This window comes from Culex quinquefasciatus, chromosome 3, assembly GCF_015732765.1.
Source record: "Culex quinquefasciatus strain JHB chromosome 3, VPISU_Cqui_1.0_pri_paternal, whole genome shotgun sequence".
NCBI classification, from domain to species: domain Eukaryota; kingdom Metazoa; phylum Arthropoda; class Insecta; order Diptera; family Culicidae; genus Culex; species Culex quinquefasciatus.
This window is the reverse complement of record NC_051863.1, coordinates 132,650,924-132,667,806: the sequence shown is the minus strand read 5'-3', so window position 1 is coordinate 132,667,806 and position 16,883 is coordinate 132,650,924. Positions and strand designations below refer to the sequence as shown.

General features: G+C 41.9%; 2 protein-coding genes across 10 annotated transcripts in view; both read right to left on the bottom strand.

Moving 5' to 3' along the window:
- Nucleotides 1-1,702: 1,702 nt before the first annotated feature.
- Nucleotides 1,703-3,200, bottom strand: LOC119770628. Its single transcript, XM_038265874.1, has one exon. The coding sequence runs from the start codon at nucleotides 3,169-3,171 to the stop codon at nucleotides 2,446-2,448; it is 726 nt and encodes a 241-aa protein (XP_038121802.1). The 5' UTR covers nucleotides 3,172-3,200; the 3' UTR covers nucleotides 1,703-2,445.
- An 82-nt stretch (nucleotides 3,201-3,282) lies between these two features.
- The window catches only part of LOC6036544 (NAD(+) hydrolase sarm1), a 143,536-nt gene continuing 129,935 nt past the window's right edge, over nucleotides 3,283-16,883 (bottom strand). For 8 of the 9 annotated variants that reach the window (XM_038265864.1, XM_038265866.1, XM_038265868.1 and 5 more), the window contains 2 exons: nucleotides 7,533-7,699; nucleotides 3,283-3,484 (listed from right to left, as the gene is read on the bottom strand). In XM_038265864.1, the coding sequence (XP_038121792.1) occupies nucleotides 3,316-3,484; nucleotides 7,533-7,699 (336 nt within the window). In that variant the 3' untranslated portion in view covers nucleotides 3,283-3,315. Of the gene's footprint in view, nucleotides 3,485-6,829; nucleotides 7,149-7,532; nucleotides 7,700-16,883 lie in introns of those variants that run through there. The other variant, XM_038265865.1, reaches the window with a different exon arrangement.

Below are 16,883 nucleotides of genomic sequence, written 5' to 3'. Positions count from 1 at the left end.
AGTGTGACTGCAGCGGAGAATGGAACACCACTTTACAGCAGAGGGAGCGTGAGGGAAATATTGTTGTCTCTTTTCTGCGTCGTTGGCCTGCACGGGGTTTGTACCCGAGGTGCAAGGTTCGGTTTAAACTTGAGGTTCGTGTACGGGTACAGCCTGTTCACGGCAGAGTTTAGGTTTGCTTGTACGCAAGCACACGCGGTGCTGGTGTTTGATCGAGTACAGAAAACAGAGAACGCGGTTGAACGCGGTGCACGGGGATCACTGCTAGAAATGTTGAATAAAATTTCACATTTTTTCTATAAAATAAGAAAACAGCATGTAATTCTGTCGAAAACGAACGAAACCTAGTTCAACTCTCAAAGCAGCTGCCCGACGTGAAGCCACATGCTTAGAGGGTGACGATTCTCGAGATTTTCAATTTCCCGGGAATCGAGAGTTGAATTTGGCCATTTCCCGGGAATTCCCGGGACCCGGGAGTTTTATTTTTACTATGCCAATAGTGGCAAAATTTAAAAAGAAAAATATTAAATTCATTATTTATTCGTTAAATTAAGTATCCTCATAATTTTGAGGCACTATATAGTTTACTATAATTGTTTTAAAATGTTTACCAATCGCAATGAGTGACTTTCAAATGTTGCACAAACTTGTTCCATGAACTTCTTATTATTAAATTTTTGTGAAGTAAAAACATAGCTAATATATAATTTCCCAGTATCGAGATTTTTGCAATATGATAAATAACGACTCAAAATAACAATTTAAACTTTTTCTCATCCTTTTTAAGGTCAACTGTAAATTTAAATTGAAGATATATTTACAGTTATCAGGAAAACCGGAGTTTTCAAAATTGGCGAACCTTAACTTTACAAAGATTACCGCTCCAGAGTTTTTTTTTTTCAAAATATAATGTAATATTGAGGTTGACGTGAAACATAAATTGACATCGCTTTGACATAAAAAAAGCAATTACCTTGAAAATTAACTTAGGTACTTAGAATTAAAAAAAAATGAGAATTGCTATGCTCGAGAGAAGATATGGAATTTGAACTTATCTTGAAAAAGCTTTTACCTCTTAGAAATAATAAATAAAAATAATATTTCTAGAAATTTTTTCATAACGACCTATAAACACTCTGGATTTATAAAAAAAAACATTAAATTTCATTTCTGGGGTGTAGCTGCAGAGTATGTTTTAAGGTAAATTTTGAGGTCCACATTTTTTTGGCTTCTCTAGATTATAGTTATTGGAATTTTTGACAAGTTAAAATTTAAAAAATAAAAAATATATATATGAATAGGAATATACGAGAAGCATTGGTTTATTTGAATTTGAACATCGAACATTAAACACCCAATGTTACAAAATAATTTTGAATTTTTCAAATAATTCTTGAATAGTTTATATAATTTTGCTTCAAAATTTATGTGTTTAAAATTTCCCGGGAGTCTCGACCGAATTTCCCGGGAATCGAGAAGTCCAAAAATGGTCGATTTCCCGGGAAATTTTTCCCGGGAATTCCCGCTCGTCACCCTCTACACATGCTCTTTCTCTGTTTTTGCTCTCTCTTTCTTCCTCGTGAGGTGCTGCGCGGTAACAGCATTCGTTTGAATGCAGTCATTGGGAAGGTGATCGGAATTTCGGTAGAATGTCAATCCATGTAGTTTCATAACAACAAGAAAATTCAATACGCAGTTTTTGTTTAGCTTTTTACTTTATTTCTCAATGATTGTGTGTACAATTCTAAAAGAGCTAGCTTTTCACTGCATCTTCTTACATGTAGTTGTGTTGCTTCGTTAAGTAGAGATTAAAATATCTTAAGCAAAGTGTTGAAAGAATACAAGTTGTTTGTGGTTGATTTTGCTTGTTTTTACATTTCTTGTTAAAGTGTGAAGTTTTGAAGTAAATATTGTTTAGAATTATGTAAAACTTATTTTCTAGAAGGCTATTCTCTAGCAATGGTAGTCGTCGTCGTGGTTATAAATATTGGAAATAAATGATGTTTTCTGTGACTATATTGTTTTGATTCTTATCGTTGTCTAGGCTTTTATTTGTTATAAATACTTATCCTTCTTGCTGTTTACAGCTTGTACGCCTAGAGTTAAATAATATATTTTACTCAATACACTCGCACGAACGCGAAACAATCACATTCACATGTTTTCTTTTAAGTCTAGTTTATTCTCACAATTCACATTTTCGTCAGTGTTTTATATAACATTATGTTCAACATATTTAGATGTACATTATTAAAAAGTAGTTCGTTTTACTTTTTACTCAACACAAACAGGTTCGCACAGGTACGATAACACATTCATAAAGCAAGCATTTAGACTTTAATTAGTTGATAACAGGTTTTAAAATAATAATATATTCGTCGTTTCCACCTCCTTTCTTTGTTGGGTGGAAATAAAATCACATTATTCGAGCTCGCTCGCGCCCCCTCACTTTTTCATCAGTGACTTGACCTTCTTGACGTACTTGTTGATGAACGGGCTTGTTGTCTGGTTGTTGCTGCTGGTCTTTTTGCCAGTTCCGCTCGCGACGGAAGAGGTCGTCGACACGGCATCATCCTCGCGCCGCGGCGTACTGTCCACGGTGATGACTTCGTTCTCGCACGGTTCCTCGTAGCAGGACTCGGGCGAGGCCGTGTCCGACGATCGGCACTCGACGGCGGGTTCGACGAAGCGTCGGTTCAGGCAGATGTTGCCGCCGCCGCCCATGATCGGCACGGGGGAATCCGGTGGTGGCGGAGGGGAGGATGGCACCGCCGGCAGCGGTGGTTCCGACAGGTTCTCCATGCTTTGGGTGTTTTCGAGAAAGTCTGCGACGGCCGTCGCGTGGTGACCGTCGTCGTCGAAGAGATCATCCATGCTGCGAGATCGTCGGTTTTTGGCTTTGATGGACTCTTCCGGTGGTGCGGCAGATTTGCCCGCGGGGTCGTCCCTAAGCGGGACGGGTTGACTCTTGGACGGCGCCGCTGCGGCATCAACGGCGTCTCTCCCTTCGGGGGTTGTTCGTTTCTTCGACTCGTCGCCGCCGCCCAGCAATCCGTCATAGCTGTGGCAGCGCGTTTCGATCTTTGGTGGCAACGGAGGTCGCTGGGCGCTGGCCCCGCTCAAGCCGGCCGCCGAACTACGGCGCATCTCCGAGTGGCGCAGGTTCCGCATCAGATTGCCGGGAGGGCGCGCGTTCGGGAAGCGCGATGTCCGTCCCGTCGTGGCGTAACTTCCCGGCGGATGGCGCGCCGGACTCGAAGATTTGCGGTACCGATTGCCGTTGGAAGAACAACCGCCCGACGGGAGCCCCTCTAGTCATTCGTAGTTACGGTTCTCCTTGTCGCTGCTCTTGCCGGAATCGTTGCTGTGCATCCGCTGGTAGATGGTGGGCGTGGTTGGCGTCGAGTCGCCGGCCGGCCGGTTCAGCAGGTTGCGGAAGTGGTCCATCGGGCTGCCACGCTGGTTGGTTTCGGCGCGCATGAACCTGTTGGCGAGGAGGTAGAAGCGGTATTAATTGCTGTTCAGAGTTTGCGGATGTTGCGAAAAGCTTGCACAAAATTCCCAAAATTGACCTGAAGTTCCACCAAAGGTTGTTAATCTATGAATAATTTCCGGTAATTCACGAAACAAATTTACTCTAACAAAACTTAAAAAAAAACTATTTGTTTTTTTGGCAATATTTACAAAAAAAATATATTTTGTAAAAACTCAATCGAATCTTAAGTTCACACAATTCGTCGCTAACATTTCAATAAGCGCCATAAACATAGGCTTTGCGTGAGACATAACGCTTATTGAAATGTTAGCGACGAATTAATCTCGTGTCGGGTGAATTCACATTTTTTCTGTGTACGCAAATTTTGCCCAAAATCGTGTGTTGAAATAGTTTTTTTTTGTATTTAATTCGGGTTTTATAATTGTCTTTTTAATTTGAGTACTATGCACTCAGCGAAAAGTCTAGTTATTGAGTTGCTTGTAAAAGCCCTGGGTTTAGAATAAATTTTGCATAATTTTTGGAATTTTTTTGTAATATTACACGCAGAATTATGTAGCCCATCCATACTGTAAGTTTTATATTATAAGTTTTGAGAGATGTTATGCTTTTTTTTCGTTTGAGGCCCACAAAATCGAATTTTTAATAGGATTTCAATTTGTTTTTAGAATATTTTCCAACAGGTAAGGTTTTTCTCACGATTATTATTTTTAAAACATGTACTAGGGTAGACTACATAAAGTCCATGCACTATTTCGGAAAAAAGTTTTTTCAATAATGTTTAAAAAAATAGTTACGTTAAAAATTCTTAGTTTTTATTCCGGGGTGACTTTGATAGTCATAGTTTTTCTTGTTAAAATCATATTTAAGATGTTCAAACTTTATTTGTACGCTAAATGTACCATCACTAAAGTAGCTGATATAATTTTTAAGAAAAAATAAATCAATGTTTATATTTAGTTATCTAAGTGTATAAGCTTTTTAGCAAAATACATATAAATTTTAGGTAAAATTGTTAAAAAGTCGGAATTTTGCCTGAATCTTGTTAAAACTAGTTTTGTTTGTAAAATTATCGATTTCTATTGCATTTTATACACACGAATCACAAGTTTTCACATTTTACATGAAATTTGTTCAACTGAAATTTTTAGATTTTTTTTATTGTGTTTCAAAAACGCATATTTTTTATTATTTACAAACTTTTTTAACCTTCTCCTAGTGGAAAATTGTCCAAAGAATCCGAAAATGCATTCCGTTTTCCGATTAAAAATCATGTTCATTGAGAAAATCAAGACACTTTGAGATTTTAAAATAATGACTTTCATCAAAATTTTCTTAACTATATTTAACTAACTTTTTAAACTTGTAAAAATTTTAAGAAATGTTCTTCTTGAGGTACTTTGAACACATCTCTACCACGGTCAGTATGTTTTAAAACCATTCCTTACGTATTTTATTTGTACTCTTCATTTTGCGGAAAAATCGCAAACCTATCGAAGTCACCCCGTTTTACGGTACTCAAAAAAATCTGGCTACAATTTGTGAAAATTGGAGTAATTTATGCAATATTCCTTTTTTTAATAAAAAATCCACACTAAATTTTCCATGATTGATCAAAATAAAAAGATATTTTCAAAAAGTGCTATATTTTGTGAAAAATACTGATTATTTAATAGCAGATAGGTTTTGTGAAATCCACACAAAAATTCTAGATTTTTGTATAAGATGATTTGGATGTTTTCAAAAAGTATTTGCAAAAAATGACTATTTTTATGGAAACCACAAAATTTCATTCATTACATTCTAGTATACAGAATTCGTAAAAAAACTGCAGCATTTTGTAAATGTTTGAGCAATTGTCACTAGTTTTGTAAAAATTATAATATTTCTTGAGTTCATTCAATCTTATCGAATCTAATCTAATCTAACCCTAGCGCAGTCAGTCTTAATATTTCTTGAGTTCATTCAATACATAAACAAAAAAATTGAACGTTTATTTTTGACAAAAGTTTAGAACTTTTTTCAGGCCAAAGTCGATGTTTAAAAAGGAGAATTCTGTAAAAAACTTTATTTTTTATCAAAAATTGACTAATGCAAACATGGAAAAATATTGACAATGGGCTATGTTAGTGTGCATAAAATGCTTAAAAAATAAGAAAGCAGGATGATGAGAAAATGATTTTTTTTCTTTCCAATCAAAGCCTATTACAAATATTTTTTGTAAATTTTAAAGTTTAAAAAACCTTTCAAATATTTTTTGAAAAAAAAAGAAGGATTGAGCATAAATTTCTTCTCAATAAATAAACATGGTTATACTTCAACTGGTAATGTTGACAGCAGTGTTGTAAATGGCTGATAGAAAAAAAAAAACTATCATTTGCTGATTCTTGCACCAAAAATCTCAGATGGTATAACGACCGTAGCTTTTGAGTTCTCTCCTTTTATCTCGTTTATGCCAGCAAGATCATTCTCTTTCTATCACTCCTTCCCTTTTTCTCGTTCACGCACACTCGCCGAAGATTCTTTTGTTTTTTCAGAAAACCACAATGAAAGAACGCAAGAGGGGGATTATATATGACCTGACCACGGATTACGTCCAGTTAAATTGCATTGGCAAATCTTGTTTTGTAGTGGTTTACATGGCTACGCTATGTCGAGGAGGGAATGATTTTGATTGCGGGAATGAAAGAGAAAAAGAGAAAGTCACACGGGATTGTGTAAACTTGAGATCGTCAATTCATTTTGTTGAGAATTTCGTGACGGAAAGAAGGGCAGTGAAATATGGGAGATAAGATTTCAGGCTTGATAATTGTAGTCGCTGAGAACTTAAAGCTTGATATTTTAAAAACCCTGGCTGACAAATCTCGTGTTGAACAAAAATTAGTTTTATTACCTCTAAAGGTGTAAATTTTATATACCAAATTAGGTTAAAGTCACGTTAATAAAATAAACAACAACATATACCAAATAAACGAAAAAAAGTTAATATTCAACCATCAAATTGTTCTGAGATTTAAAAAAAAGTGTCCACGTGGTTCATGGTTCCCTCAGATCATAATCGTGAATCACCGGAAATCTTCGCCTGCGAATACGATGGCGATATTACTACACATTAACAACCTTGCAGAATTACCATTTGACTAAATGTTAAGCATTGTGTGAGCTTGGTTATGGAAAATATACAGATGCAATACCAATGTCAAAATGTGCACTTTAAAAATGATTTTTCAATGAAATTTATCGTTGAGTGGAGGTCAATCTTCTATATCCCAAAAAAAAACAAAATTTAAATTTAAAAACTTAAAATTCAAATAGTTAAAAAAAACGACACTCGCCTCTCATGTTGCGCTCAGGCACCAATGACGCGCGCGCTGGCGTAACTCATCCGATGAGTTCCGAATCGACACTCGGGATGAGATCACACACACACATAAACACGGTTCAGAGTTTTTGTTTAGAGGTTAGCACACACACACGCACACAAACAATGGCAATGTCTTTGGAACGAGACACGATTGAAAGGCGCGATAGAGAGCGGGAGAGCGGAGGGCACTCATACGGGAGAGTGAGCACTGATGAGTGCCCCGCTTAGTGACTCGATCTTTGCGACGAGGCGCTCGAGCGTCCGTTACGGTTTGCAGTGTTCCGTATGTACCTGCGGACAAGGGAGAAGTTTGGAAGAGAGAGAGCGTCAGAACAACGACTTGTGTTGGGCTGGGATTTTGGGAAGAGAGGGAGGAACGGGACTCAAGAAAGAGTTTTTGATATATTTTTTTTGAAAATGGGTTATTCACATCAAGGCGCAGTGGGATTTCAAATTGTTGAAGAAAATGATACTTTTTGAAAAAAGCTGAAATCATGAGTGTGCTTGAAATTGTTCAAAATGGCTACGTGCATGCTTCACCAAATACTACAAAAACTGATTCCAATCGATTTCTTAGTCTAGATTTAGTAGAACAAACATAAAAAGGTAGCGAATGCGAACGCAAATTTACAACACACACCAATTCAGACTGAAACCAAAAACTTTATCCCCTACCTTTCTAATTTGTCCACGCACGCATCTTGGTAGTCGTGTATCCACCGGACTCCGTTAAAGTGGCAAACGCCGCGCATGTCCTCCGGCAGGCGTTCCGGCTCGGGCCATTGGAAGTTGTCGATGATCGGGATGATGTTGCAGTCCGAGTTAAGGGCGGCGACGATTTCCTGAAAAAAGAAAGGTGGAGTGCAAAATGTTAGCAATTTTTTAATATTAATGATTTATTTATTTTTTCTTTGATTAAACTTTAGACGTTATTTCCCTATGTTAAAAAATAAAAACATAAAGAATACCACATTGATACTGTTTCTAACAAATTTGATAGGTAAGGGGTACTATTTCGGATACGGTGTCAGTCCAGAAAAACGAAAAAGAGCAATTCCATGTCAAACAGGGAAATGTAACGTTTTCAAGTTTTAGACAATTAAAATTTCATTCCAGTGTCCATTTCCGAAAATACTTTTTTCGAAAGCATAATTCTCCATAATTTCAATATTCAGGCTTCGGCAAATTGGTCAAACATGGGCTGATATAGTGCCTAGTAATGAGTCTTAATTTGTATTGTTTTCCAATTAATTTGAATATTTCAAATTTTAAAAAGTAGAGCAATTCTCTGAGATTTAGGTCATGCGATTTTTTTTTGTATTTTTTAATCCGGCTAAAACTTTTTGGGTGCCTTAGGTACGCCTAAAGAAGCCATTTTGTATCATTAATATGTCCATATAACTTTCCATACAAATTTGGCAGCTGTCCATACAAAAATGATGTATGAAAATTTAAAAATTTGTATCTTTTGAAAGAATTTTTTGATCGATTTAGTGTCTTCGGCAAAGTTGTAGGTATGGATAAGGACTGCACTGAAAAAAATGATACACGGTAAAAAAATTTGATGATTTTTAATTTAAGTTTTTGTCACTAAAACTTGATTTGCAAAAAAACACTATTTTTAATTTTTTTTATATGTTTTAGGGGACATAAAATGCCAACTTTTCAGAAACTTCCAGGTTGTGCAAAAAATCTTTGACCGAGTTATGAATTTTTGAATCAATACTGATTTTTTCAAAAAATCGAAATATTGGTCGCAAAAATTTTCCAACTTCATTTTTCGATGTAAAATCAAATTTGCAATCAAAAAGTACTTTGGTGAAATTTTAATAAAGTGCCCCGTTGTCAAGTTAAAACCATTTTTAGGTAACTTTTTCGAAAACAGTTGCAGTTATTCATTTTTTTAAATCAGTGCCCATTTTTGCCCACATTTGGAAAAAATATTTTTGAAAAGCTGAGAAAATTCTCTATATTTAGCTTTTTTGAACTTTGTTGATACGACCTTTAGTTGCCATGCAAAGATTATTGCAAACAGGAAAATTGATGTTTTCTAAGTCTCACTCAAACTACCCAACATTTTCTATTGTCGATATCTCACCAACTAATGGTCCGATTTTCAATATTAAAATATGAAACATTCGTGGAATTTTTCGATCTTTTCGAAAACAATATTTTCAACATTTTCAAATCAAGACTAACATTTCAAAAGGGCCAAACATTCAATATTAGACCTTCGTACAGCCTTAATAGGCTTTTAAAGTCTAATTTTAAACCTAAAATTTCACGTGGAAAAGGCCTCCAGAAAGTTAGAACCAAATAAAAATAATAATTAGATTCTTGAAATCAGCCTACTTCGTGGATATTCATAAAAAGGGGAAGGTGTTCATGTGACATTAGGGCAGGCCCGTAGCCAGATGGTGGGTTTCGGACTGAAGCCCCCCCCGAATTTTTTGGAAGACATATGGGAAAGGAGGGAAGAAGAAGAAAAGAAGAAGAAAAGAAGAAGAAAAGAAGAAGAAAAGAAGAAGAAAAGAAGAAGAAAATTTCTTCTTCCAGTCCCCCCGAACCAAAATTCTGGCTACACTCCTGCATTAGGGTGTAATATCCAAATCGATTTTCCAGCACAGCAATTTTTCAGTTCCTTTTGGGGTCCTAAACAACTCCCCAAAGTTTGAGAACGATTGGTTCAGTCCTCACTTTGCGCAAAGCGATTAAATTTTCCATCTAAATTTGCATGGGAAAAATATTTTTTTGAATTTTGATATTTAAAAAATCCACGTTTCATGCTATATCAAAACCGAATCCATATTCGGATGCTCTGGAAGGTGCTCTACAACTTTCCCCAAGATAGTATGGTGCTAACTTGCTCCTGAAAGAAGATACAGCGTCCTCAAAACTCGTCTAAAACGTGTTTTTCGAGCAAAAAACACGTTTCAGACGAGTTTTGAACACGCTGTATCTTTTTATAGGAACAAGTTAGCACCATACTCTCTTCGGGAAAGTTTTAGAGCACCTTCCAGAGCATTCGAATATGAATCCGGTTTTGATATAACGTGAAACGTGGATTTTTTAAATATCAAAAAAATATTTTTCCCGTGCAAATTTATATGGAAAATTGAATCGCTTTGCGCAATGTAAGGACTGAATCAATCGTTCTCAAACTTTGGGGAGTTGTTTAGGACCCCAAAAGGTGTTGATATAGTGTGAAACGTGGATTTTTTAAATATCAGAATCCAAAAAAATGGTTTTCCCCATACAAATTCATATGGAAAATTGAATCGCTTTGCGCAAAGTGGGGACTTAACCAATCGTTCCCAAACTTTAGGGAGTTGTTTAGGACCTCAAAAGGAACTGAAAAGTTGCTGTGCTCACTAAATTTGAACAACTTTATTTTTTTCCATACAACCATATATTACACCCTAATGTGACATACATGACCAGTATGGCAAAGAACATTGTTGGATAATGAAAATACGGTGAAAAATCATTCAAATCTGTATTGTGATGGATTCTGTCGAAATGACAAATCGTCTAATTGTCAAGCAGTGTCTAGCCTCTTCTTCGATGAAGTCTTGGTTGGAACTGTTTTTTTGTAGTTGCTTTGAAACAAATTTGATTTTTATGTTGTTAGTTGTCAAAAATATTCAGAAGTTCTGAATATCATGAGTGAATGAAAAATTCCAGTCTGTCGCTCCACAAGAAAACGTGTAAAGCTTCTGTTAAGAATCAAGAGATGCGCCCTTTACCCTATTTATTAGGTTAGTTTCGGGATAAATCGTGAGAGAGAGAGTGAGTGATAAGAGAGTGTGTGAGAGAGTGAGAGTGACCGTACGGGAGTGCCCGACGGGTTCAGTTTGTTTATCTTTACAATAAAGTTTAAGTATTCAGCCAACATCCAAACGGCTCGGTTCGCAGAACCCCCCCGCGTATTTTGTACCGCCCGATCATCGCGAAATAAAGTTTAGTGCGCACAACAAGTTGTGTTTCTACTCGGTCGTGTTTTGAAGAAAGGTCGTTGACCCGCGTGTGCTCTGGACGAGCTAAAACCCCCCCCACAAATACAGTCCACTCAAATCGAACGGGCTCGATCCGGAACATTGGTCCTTCGAACCGGATCGAAGTGGCCGGCCCGAAGTGGAAGGACTTTTTGTGCGCGCGCGTGTGAAGTGGCCTGTTCGCGGAACAGTGGCCATCGCGATCGGACTGTGCGAGTCCGCGGCAGTTGGCGCCATCGCGCAGTTATTTGCGGCTTTGTGCTGCGTTTTTTATACTGTCTGCGAGGTGGTGCTGGCTGGAAGAAGCAGCTGGAGCGATCGTGGTCTGCTGGGAGCTGATCTACGGCGGACGGAAGCTGCGCTGCTGTTTGGAGCTGTGTGAACGAGAGCGTTTGTGTGTGTGTGCTGGACGTTGCCCATCTACCGGAGGTTCCAGGAGGGCCAAGCAGCGTTCCAGAGGAAGTATTGGGTTTGCATGTGGTGCATGAGGTGTGTGTGTGTGTCTGTGGTGAGGTGTGTGCGAATTGGGTTTGAGTGAATGAGCGTTTTTCGAGAGAAGTTTTGAATAAAGAAGTTTGGATTTTTACGCGTTTGCGTTTATTTCTGGGGTTGTGGTTTGGGTTATTCCTGCGCAAGCCCTGCTTTTTTGGATTGTTCTGGTCTCTGTCGGTCGGTCCACTGCTGGTTCTCCACCTTGGCTGTCTCTCCCCACTGTCAATCGGGTCGCGTAGAACGTTGAGTCGATCGTTTCGGTGTTCGCGGTTGCAGTGTTCTGGATTTTTGGCGGTCAACGGTGAGTGAGTTGAAGGATTTGCTGAAGCAAGAGCGGCAGCTGATTCTGACCATCAATGGTGTAGGAGATTTCGTGGAGGCGTACAAGAAGGCTGAGCACGAGAACCAGATCTCGATTCGGCTGGACACCCTGGAGGAGGCAATGAGGAAGTTCTTCAAGGTTCGCCGCAAGATCGAAGCCATGATCGACGACGAGGATGAGGACGAAGTTGTTGGAGAGTCAAAGGAGGCTCGGAAGAAGCGGTTGGCTGATCTGGTGGTTCAGCGTGAGATGGAGTACAACAAGGCTCTTCGTGACGTCGAGGAGAGGTACTTCGTGGTGAAGGCGAAGCTGGTCGCGCTGCGCCCGTTCAAGGTTGAGCCCACTCCTGCCGCTGATCTGAACGAATCCTGCTTCGATCGGTCGACCTCTCGCATTAAGTTGCCGGACATCAAGCTGCCCAACTTCAGCGGCGCGCTGAAGGACTGGATCCCGTTTCGCGACACTTACAAGAGCCTCATCCACTCCAACATGCAGCTGCCGGACATCGACAAGTACACCTACTTGAGGTCCGCTCTGCAAGGTGAGGCACAGCTGGAGATCCTGTCGGTTGATTTCTCCGCAGAAGGCTACGACGTTGCTTGGAAGACACTGGAGAAGAAGTACGACAACCACAAGCTCATCGTGAAGGCGTACCTGGACGCGCTCTTCAACATCGAGCCGCTGCGGAAGGAGAGCTGTGACGGTCTGTCTCACTTGATCAGCGAGTTCGAGACGAACCTCCAGATGCTGAAGAAGCTCGGTGAAGGAACGGAAGCCTGGTCGACGATCCTGGTTCACATGCTCTGTGCGCGTTTGGATCATGCCACGCTGCGACTGTGGGAATCGCACCACAACTCGAAAGCTGTGCCGAAGTACGAGGTTCTGATCGAGTTTCTGCGTGGTCAGTGTACGGTGTTGCAATCTATCAGGGCCAACCGGCCCAGCGAAGGAGACGGTCGGCAGAACCGCTCAAGAGTCTCGACCGCTCACACGTCCTCGCAATCACAACGGCGCTGCCTGTTCTGTGAAGAGACGTTCCACATGCCGTTCAATTGCAGCAAGCTGAGGAACATGTCTGTGTCCCAACGAGTGGAGGAAGTGAATCGACGGCGACTGTGCCGAAATTGTTTGCATGCTGGTCATTACGCTGACGGATGTTCTCGTGGTTCCTGTTCCCGCTGCGGCGGTAGACATCACACGTTGCTGCATTACGACATGCCGGCCCCTGCTGGCGCTCGTCAAGAAAGATCCTCCGTTCCTAATACGCAAAGCCAATCCCACGAAGCTGGACAACAACTACAACAACCCACAAGACAGCAAGACCAGACACAGAACATTTCCGCCCAACCAACCACAAGTTTCTACTCCGTGATCCAATCCACTTCTCGAAACACTCACCCACCACCACCCACAGACTTTCGAAATACCACCACCCTCAAAGCGGCATCCCTCCCCGCACAAAATGCACCCACACTTTCCCGCCGAGTCCTCATGTCCACGGCTGTAGTTCGCGTCGAAGACCAGTTCGGGAACTTCTCGTTCGCTCGGACACTGTTGGATTCGTGTTCCGAGTTCTGCTACATTTCTCACACGTTTTCGAAGAAGCTGAAGTTCCGGACAACACCAGATGTACTGAGGGTACAGGGCATCGGAAACGGCTCAGCGTTGTCGCTGGAGGCTGTACGCGCGAAGATCCAGCCACGGCTGGCTACGATCTCGAGGTTTTCGAAGGAAATGCAGTTCCACGTGCTGGAAAAGATCGCCAACGATCTGTCCGTCACACCGGTTGACGTCAGCCAGATGATGTTCCCCTGTGACATCATTCTCGCTGATCCGCACTTTGGGAAACCTGGTCCCATTGATATGATCATCGGTGCTGAGTTCTTTTTCGATTTGATGGCGGCTGGTCGTCGTAAGATCGTCGAGGACGGTCCGACACTGCAAGAGACTGTGCTTGGGTGGATAGTCTCAGGGAAAGTTCCAGTGTCGTCACCCAGCGTCCCATGCACGGCGACCTACTTCAGCTCAGCAGTTGACCTGAATGAATTCTGTGAATTGGAGTCGAGTCATTCCAACAACATCCACCCTGTGAAGGAGTCCACCGGCGACGAGCTGGTCAAGAAGAAGACGTTGCGAGATGCGAAGGGAAGATCAGACAGCGTTGAAGAAACCAGCACGCCGATGAAGAAAGTCTGGCAGTTCACCGATTCAGCTGGCGTCACGGTGAAGAAGTGGATCTCCCACTGCCCAGAGCTGCTCAAGCAGCCTCCGAAGCACCTGAAGGACGAGTGCAGCACGCTCAACACGCTGCACAGTGTCGTGCACGCTTGTGTCTTTTGTCAACAGCTGTGGAGAGTCAAGAGCGATCGGGATCAACCGTCGGACGAATCGTTGCAGCAGCTGTGGAGAATTAAGATGAGGTTGACAGCGGTCGCGACGAGTAAGGTGCCGCGCTGGATTGGGTTCAGCAACGATTGCGTCGAGAACAAGGTCTACGGGTCAGAGCGAGCGTACGGTGCGAGTCTCTACTTCCGCTGCACTGCGCTTGACGGTTCCGTCACGTTTCGACAGCTCATGGTCGAGGCCAAGGTGGCTCCGCTCAAGAACCCAAAGCGCAAGAAGAAGAAGGTCAACATTCCATGGTTGGAGATGTCACCTGGCAGATGGTCAAGGCGTCGGAGAAGGTTACGCGCCCCAACACACAACTGGTGGACGGCGTCATGCGAGTCTGTGTTCGTCTGTCGAACATCTCGCACTGCAAACGGACGCTTCGATCGTGTGAGCTCGAAGATCTGCTCGCTTTCCATCCGGGATAGTCAAGAATTTGTTCAAACCTCGATTTAAGCACTCGCTGAGTGCGCCTCGACGCTTATGCGTCCCCCATTCTCGAAGTTTATGTTGGTGTTTGTAGTTTGTATGTGTGCATGTTTGTTGTTGAAGAAAGCTCGCTGGACGCTGTCCAGTTTCGCTACTCGGTAGACACCTGTCTGTCCGAGCGCAGCGCACAAGGCGCTCACCTGGTTATGGGATTGCATGAATCATTAAAGTCGCTAATCACACCCTATCATCGGTAGCACACCCACCCGCGCTACCACATCTCACTGGAGGAAGCCTAGGTTCCTGCCAGTCGGTCTCGGCTGCTCGTTCGACAGTGGGCTTGGCCAGCTCACGCGCCGATCGACATCCCGACCACGAAGTTTGAAGTACGAAGCCACCACGAAGTCGAAGTCCGTTCCTAACCAGCGAAGAAGAACACCGCCCCCAGGAATTCACCCATGATCTGCGGATCGAGCACCAGAATTCACCTGGTGGGGTAAGTTGTTCCAGTTTACGCATGCTACATACACCTACTACATCCAAGTTCTGTCCGAGGCACACCACCAACTACATCGACGTCCGAAAGTCCACCCGCACAAAACGTATCCTCATCCGCAACAACAGCACAGCGGCGATCAGCACACCGGCGAACGACACACCACCAGCGTAACACCTTTATGGCCTGCGGGCTCAGCATCATCGTTACCTGGCAGGGTAAGTTGTTCCGGTTTACAAAATTCTGCACCTGTATACTACAACGCAATCTCTCCCCGAGGAAATCTGCAACAAAAAAATCAACAAGATGACATCCACTGAAGAAGAAGAAGGAAGGCATCATCCGATGCAACTGCACAAACCGTGTGCACTCTGTGGTCGACCATTGTTCCCACCCGAAGCAGAGCATGTTCCGCTGGAGCATCACCCCCCACCCACACCGAAGAAGCGCAGCGCGAGGCTGCCTCAGAAGCACAGCAAGGTTCGCGATCGTGGCACACGGCCACCGGTCTGGCGAACGCTGACGATCGAAGTCGAAGCTGCAACGGCAGCAAACACACCACCACGACCGCTACTCGGCGGCGACCCCCACGCGAAGACTGCACCAAGGCAGCACCGAAGCAGCAGATGACCGTTCCAGGGAGCAGAATGCAGTTCAGCAGCAGAGAATGCACCAAATGCGTGCGTCGTCCACGATGCACCTCACGATGATAGCAGCAGAAGTTTGTTTACACCAGCAGTAGAAGAAGATCGTATTGAATTATTGAAGTGAAGTTAGCCCTAAGAGAATTCTATTTGAAGCTAGTATTAGTGTTATCAGTTAGGTAGTAAGCTTTTTCAATTTGTTGAAACCACAGGTTTCAAGGCGGGCGGCATGTTAAGAATCAAGAGATGCGCCCTTTACCCTATTTATTAGGTTAGTTTCGGGATAAATCGTGAGAGAGAGAGTGAGTGATAAGAGAGTGTGTGAGAGAGTGAGAGTGACCGTACGGGAGTGCCCGACGGGTTCAGTTTGTTTATCTTTACAATAAAGTTTAAGTATTCAGCCAACATCCAAACGGCTCGGTTCGCAGAACCCCCCCGCGTATTTTGTACCGCCCGATCATCGCGAAATAAAGTTTAGTGCGCACAACAAGTTGTGTTTCTACTCGGTCGTGTTTTGAAGAAAGGTCGTTGACCCGCGTGTGCTCTGGACGAGCTAAAACCCCCCCCACAAATACAGTCCACTCAAATCGAACGGGCTCGATCCGGAACAGCTTCCAAATGCGATGCTTAAAAAAATGCTTCAAAGCTTTCGAATCTGTTCTATCCACGCTCCAGTATTTTTACCCATATTGCAACAACAGTAAACCAGACCAAAATGCAATGGAAACAAGTGAAATTGCCGAAGAATCTAACGATGGATTCGAGACCGTGCTTTCTAAGCACACTCGCAAATCCCGGAAGCGCTTGCAAGCATATTTGGACGCGGATTACGACTTAAGAACAAAACGAAGAGAGATGGCTAAAGAAGAAACAACAGATGAAGAAGACGAAGATGCCATACAAGCAAAATATTATTACAATAAGTGTTATGAGTTAACGGTTAAATCCTCGAAGGAAGAGGACGAAGAAAAAAATAAAGAACTTGATAATTTAAGATCCAAATTTGCCCGTAAATATTTGAAACTAAGACAGAAATCGTTAGAAAAAAGGCATGGTATCAATCATTGAAATATAGCCAGACAAGTGATCAAAAACTTTGTAAACTTTCCTCTTCTACTATCCACCTTGAAGAGACGAATGCACAATGGTGTAAAATCTCTATAATAAATAAAAAAAAAAATTCTTGTGCAATCCCAATGAACTTAATCTTCAAGAGGGCAGGGAACATACATGTAAGATAAGACGTGAGCAAGTAAATTG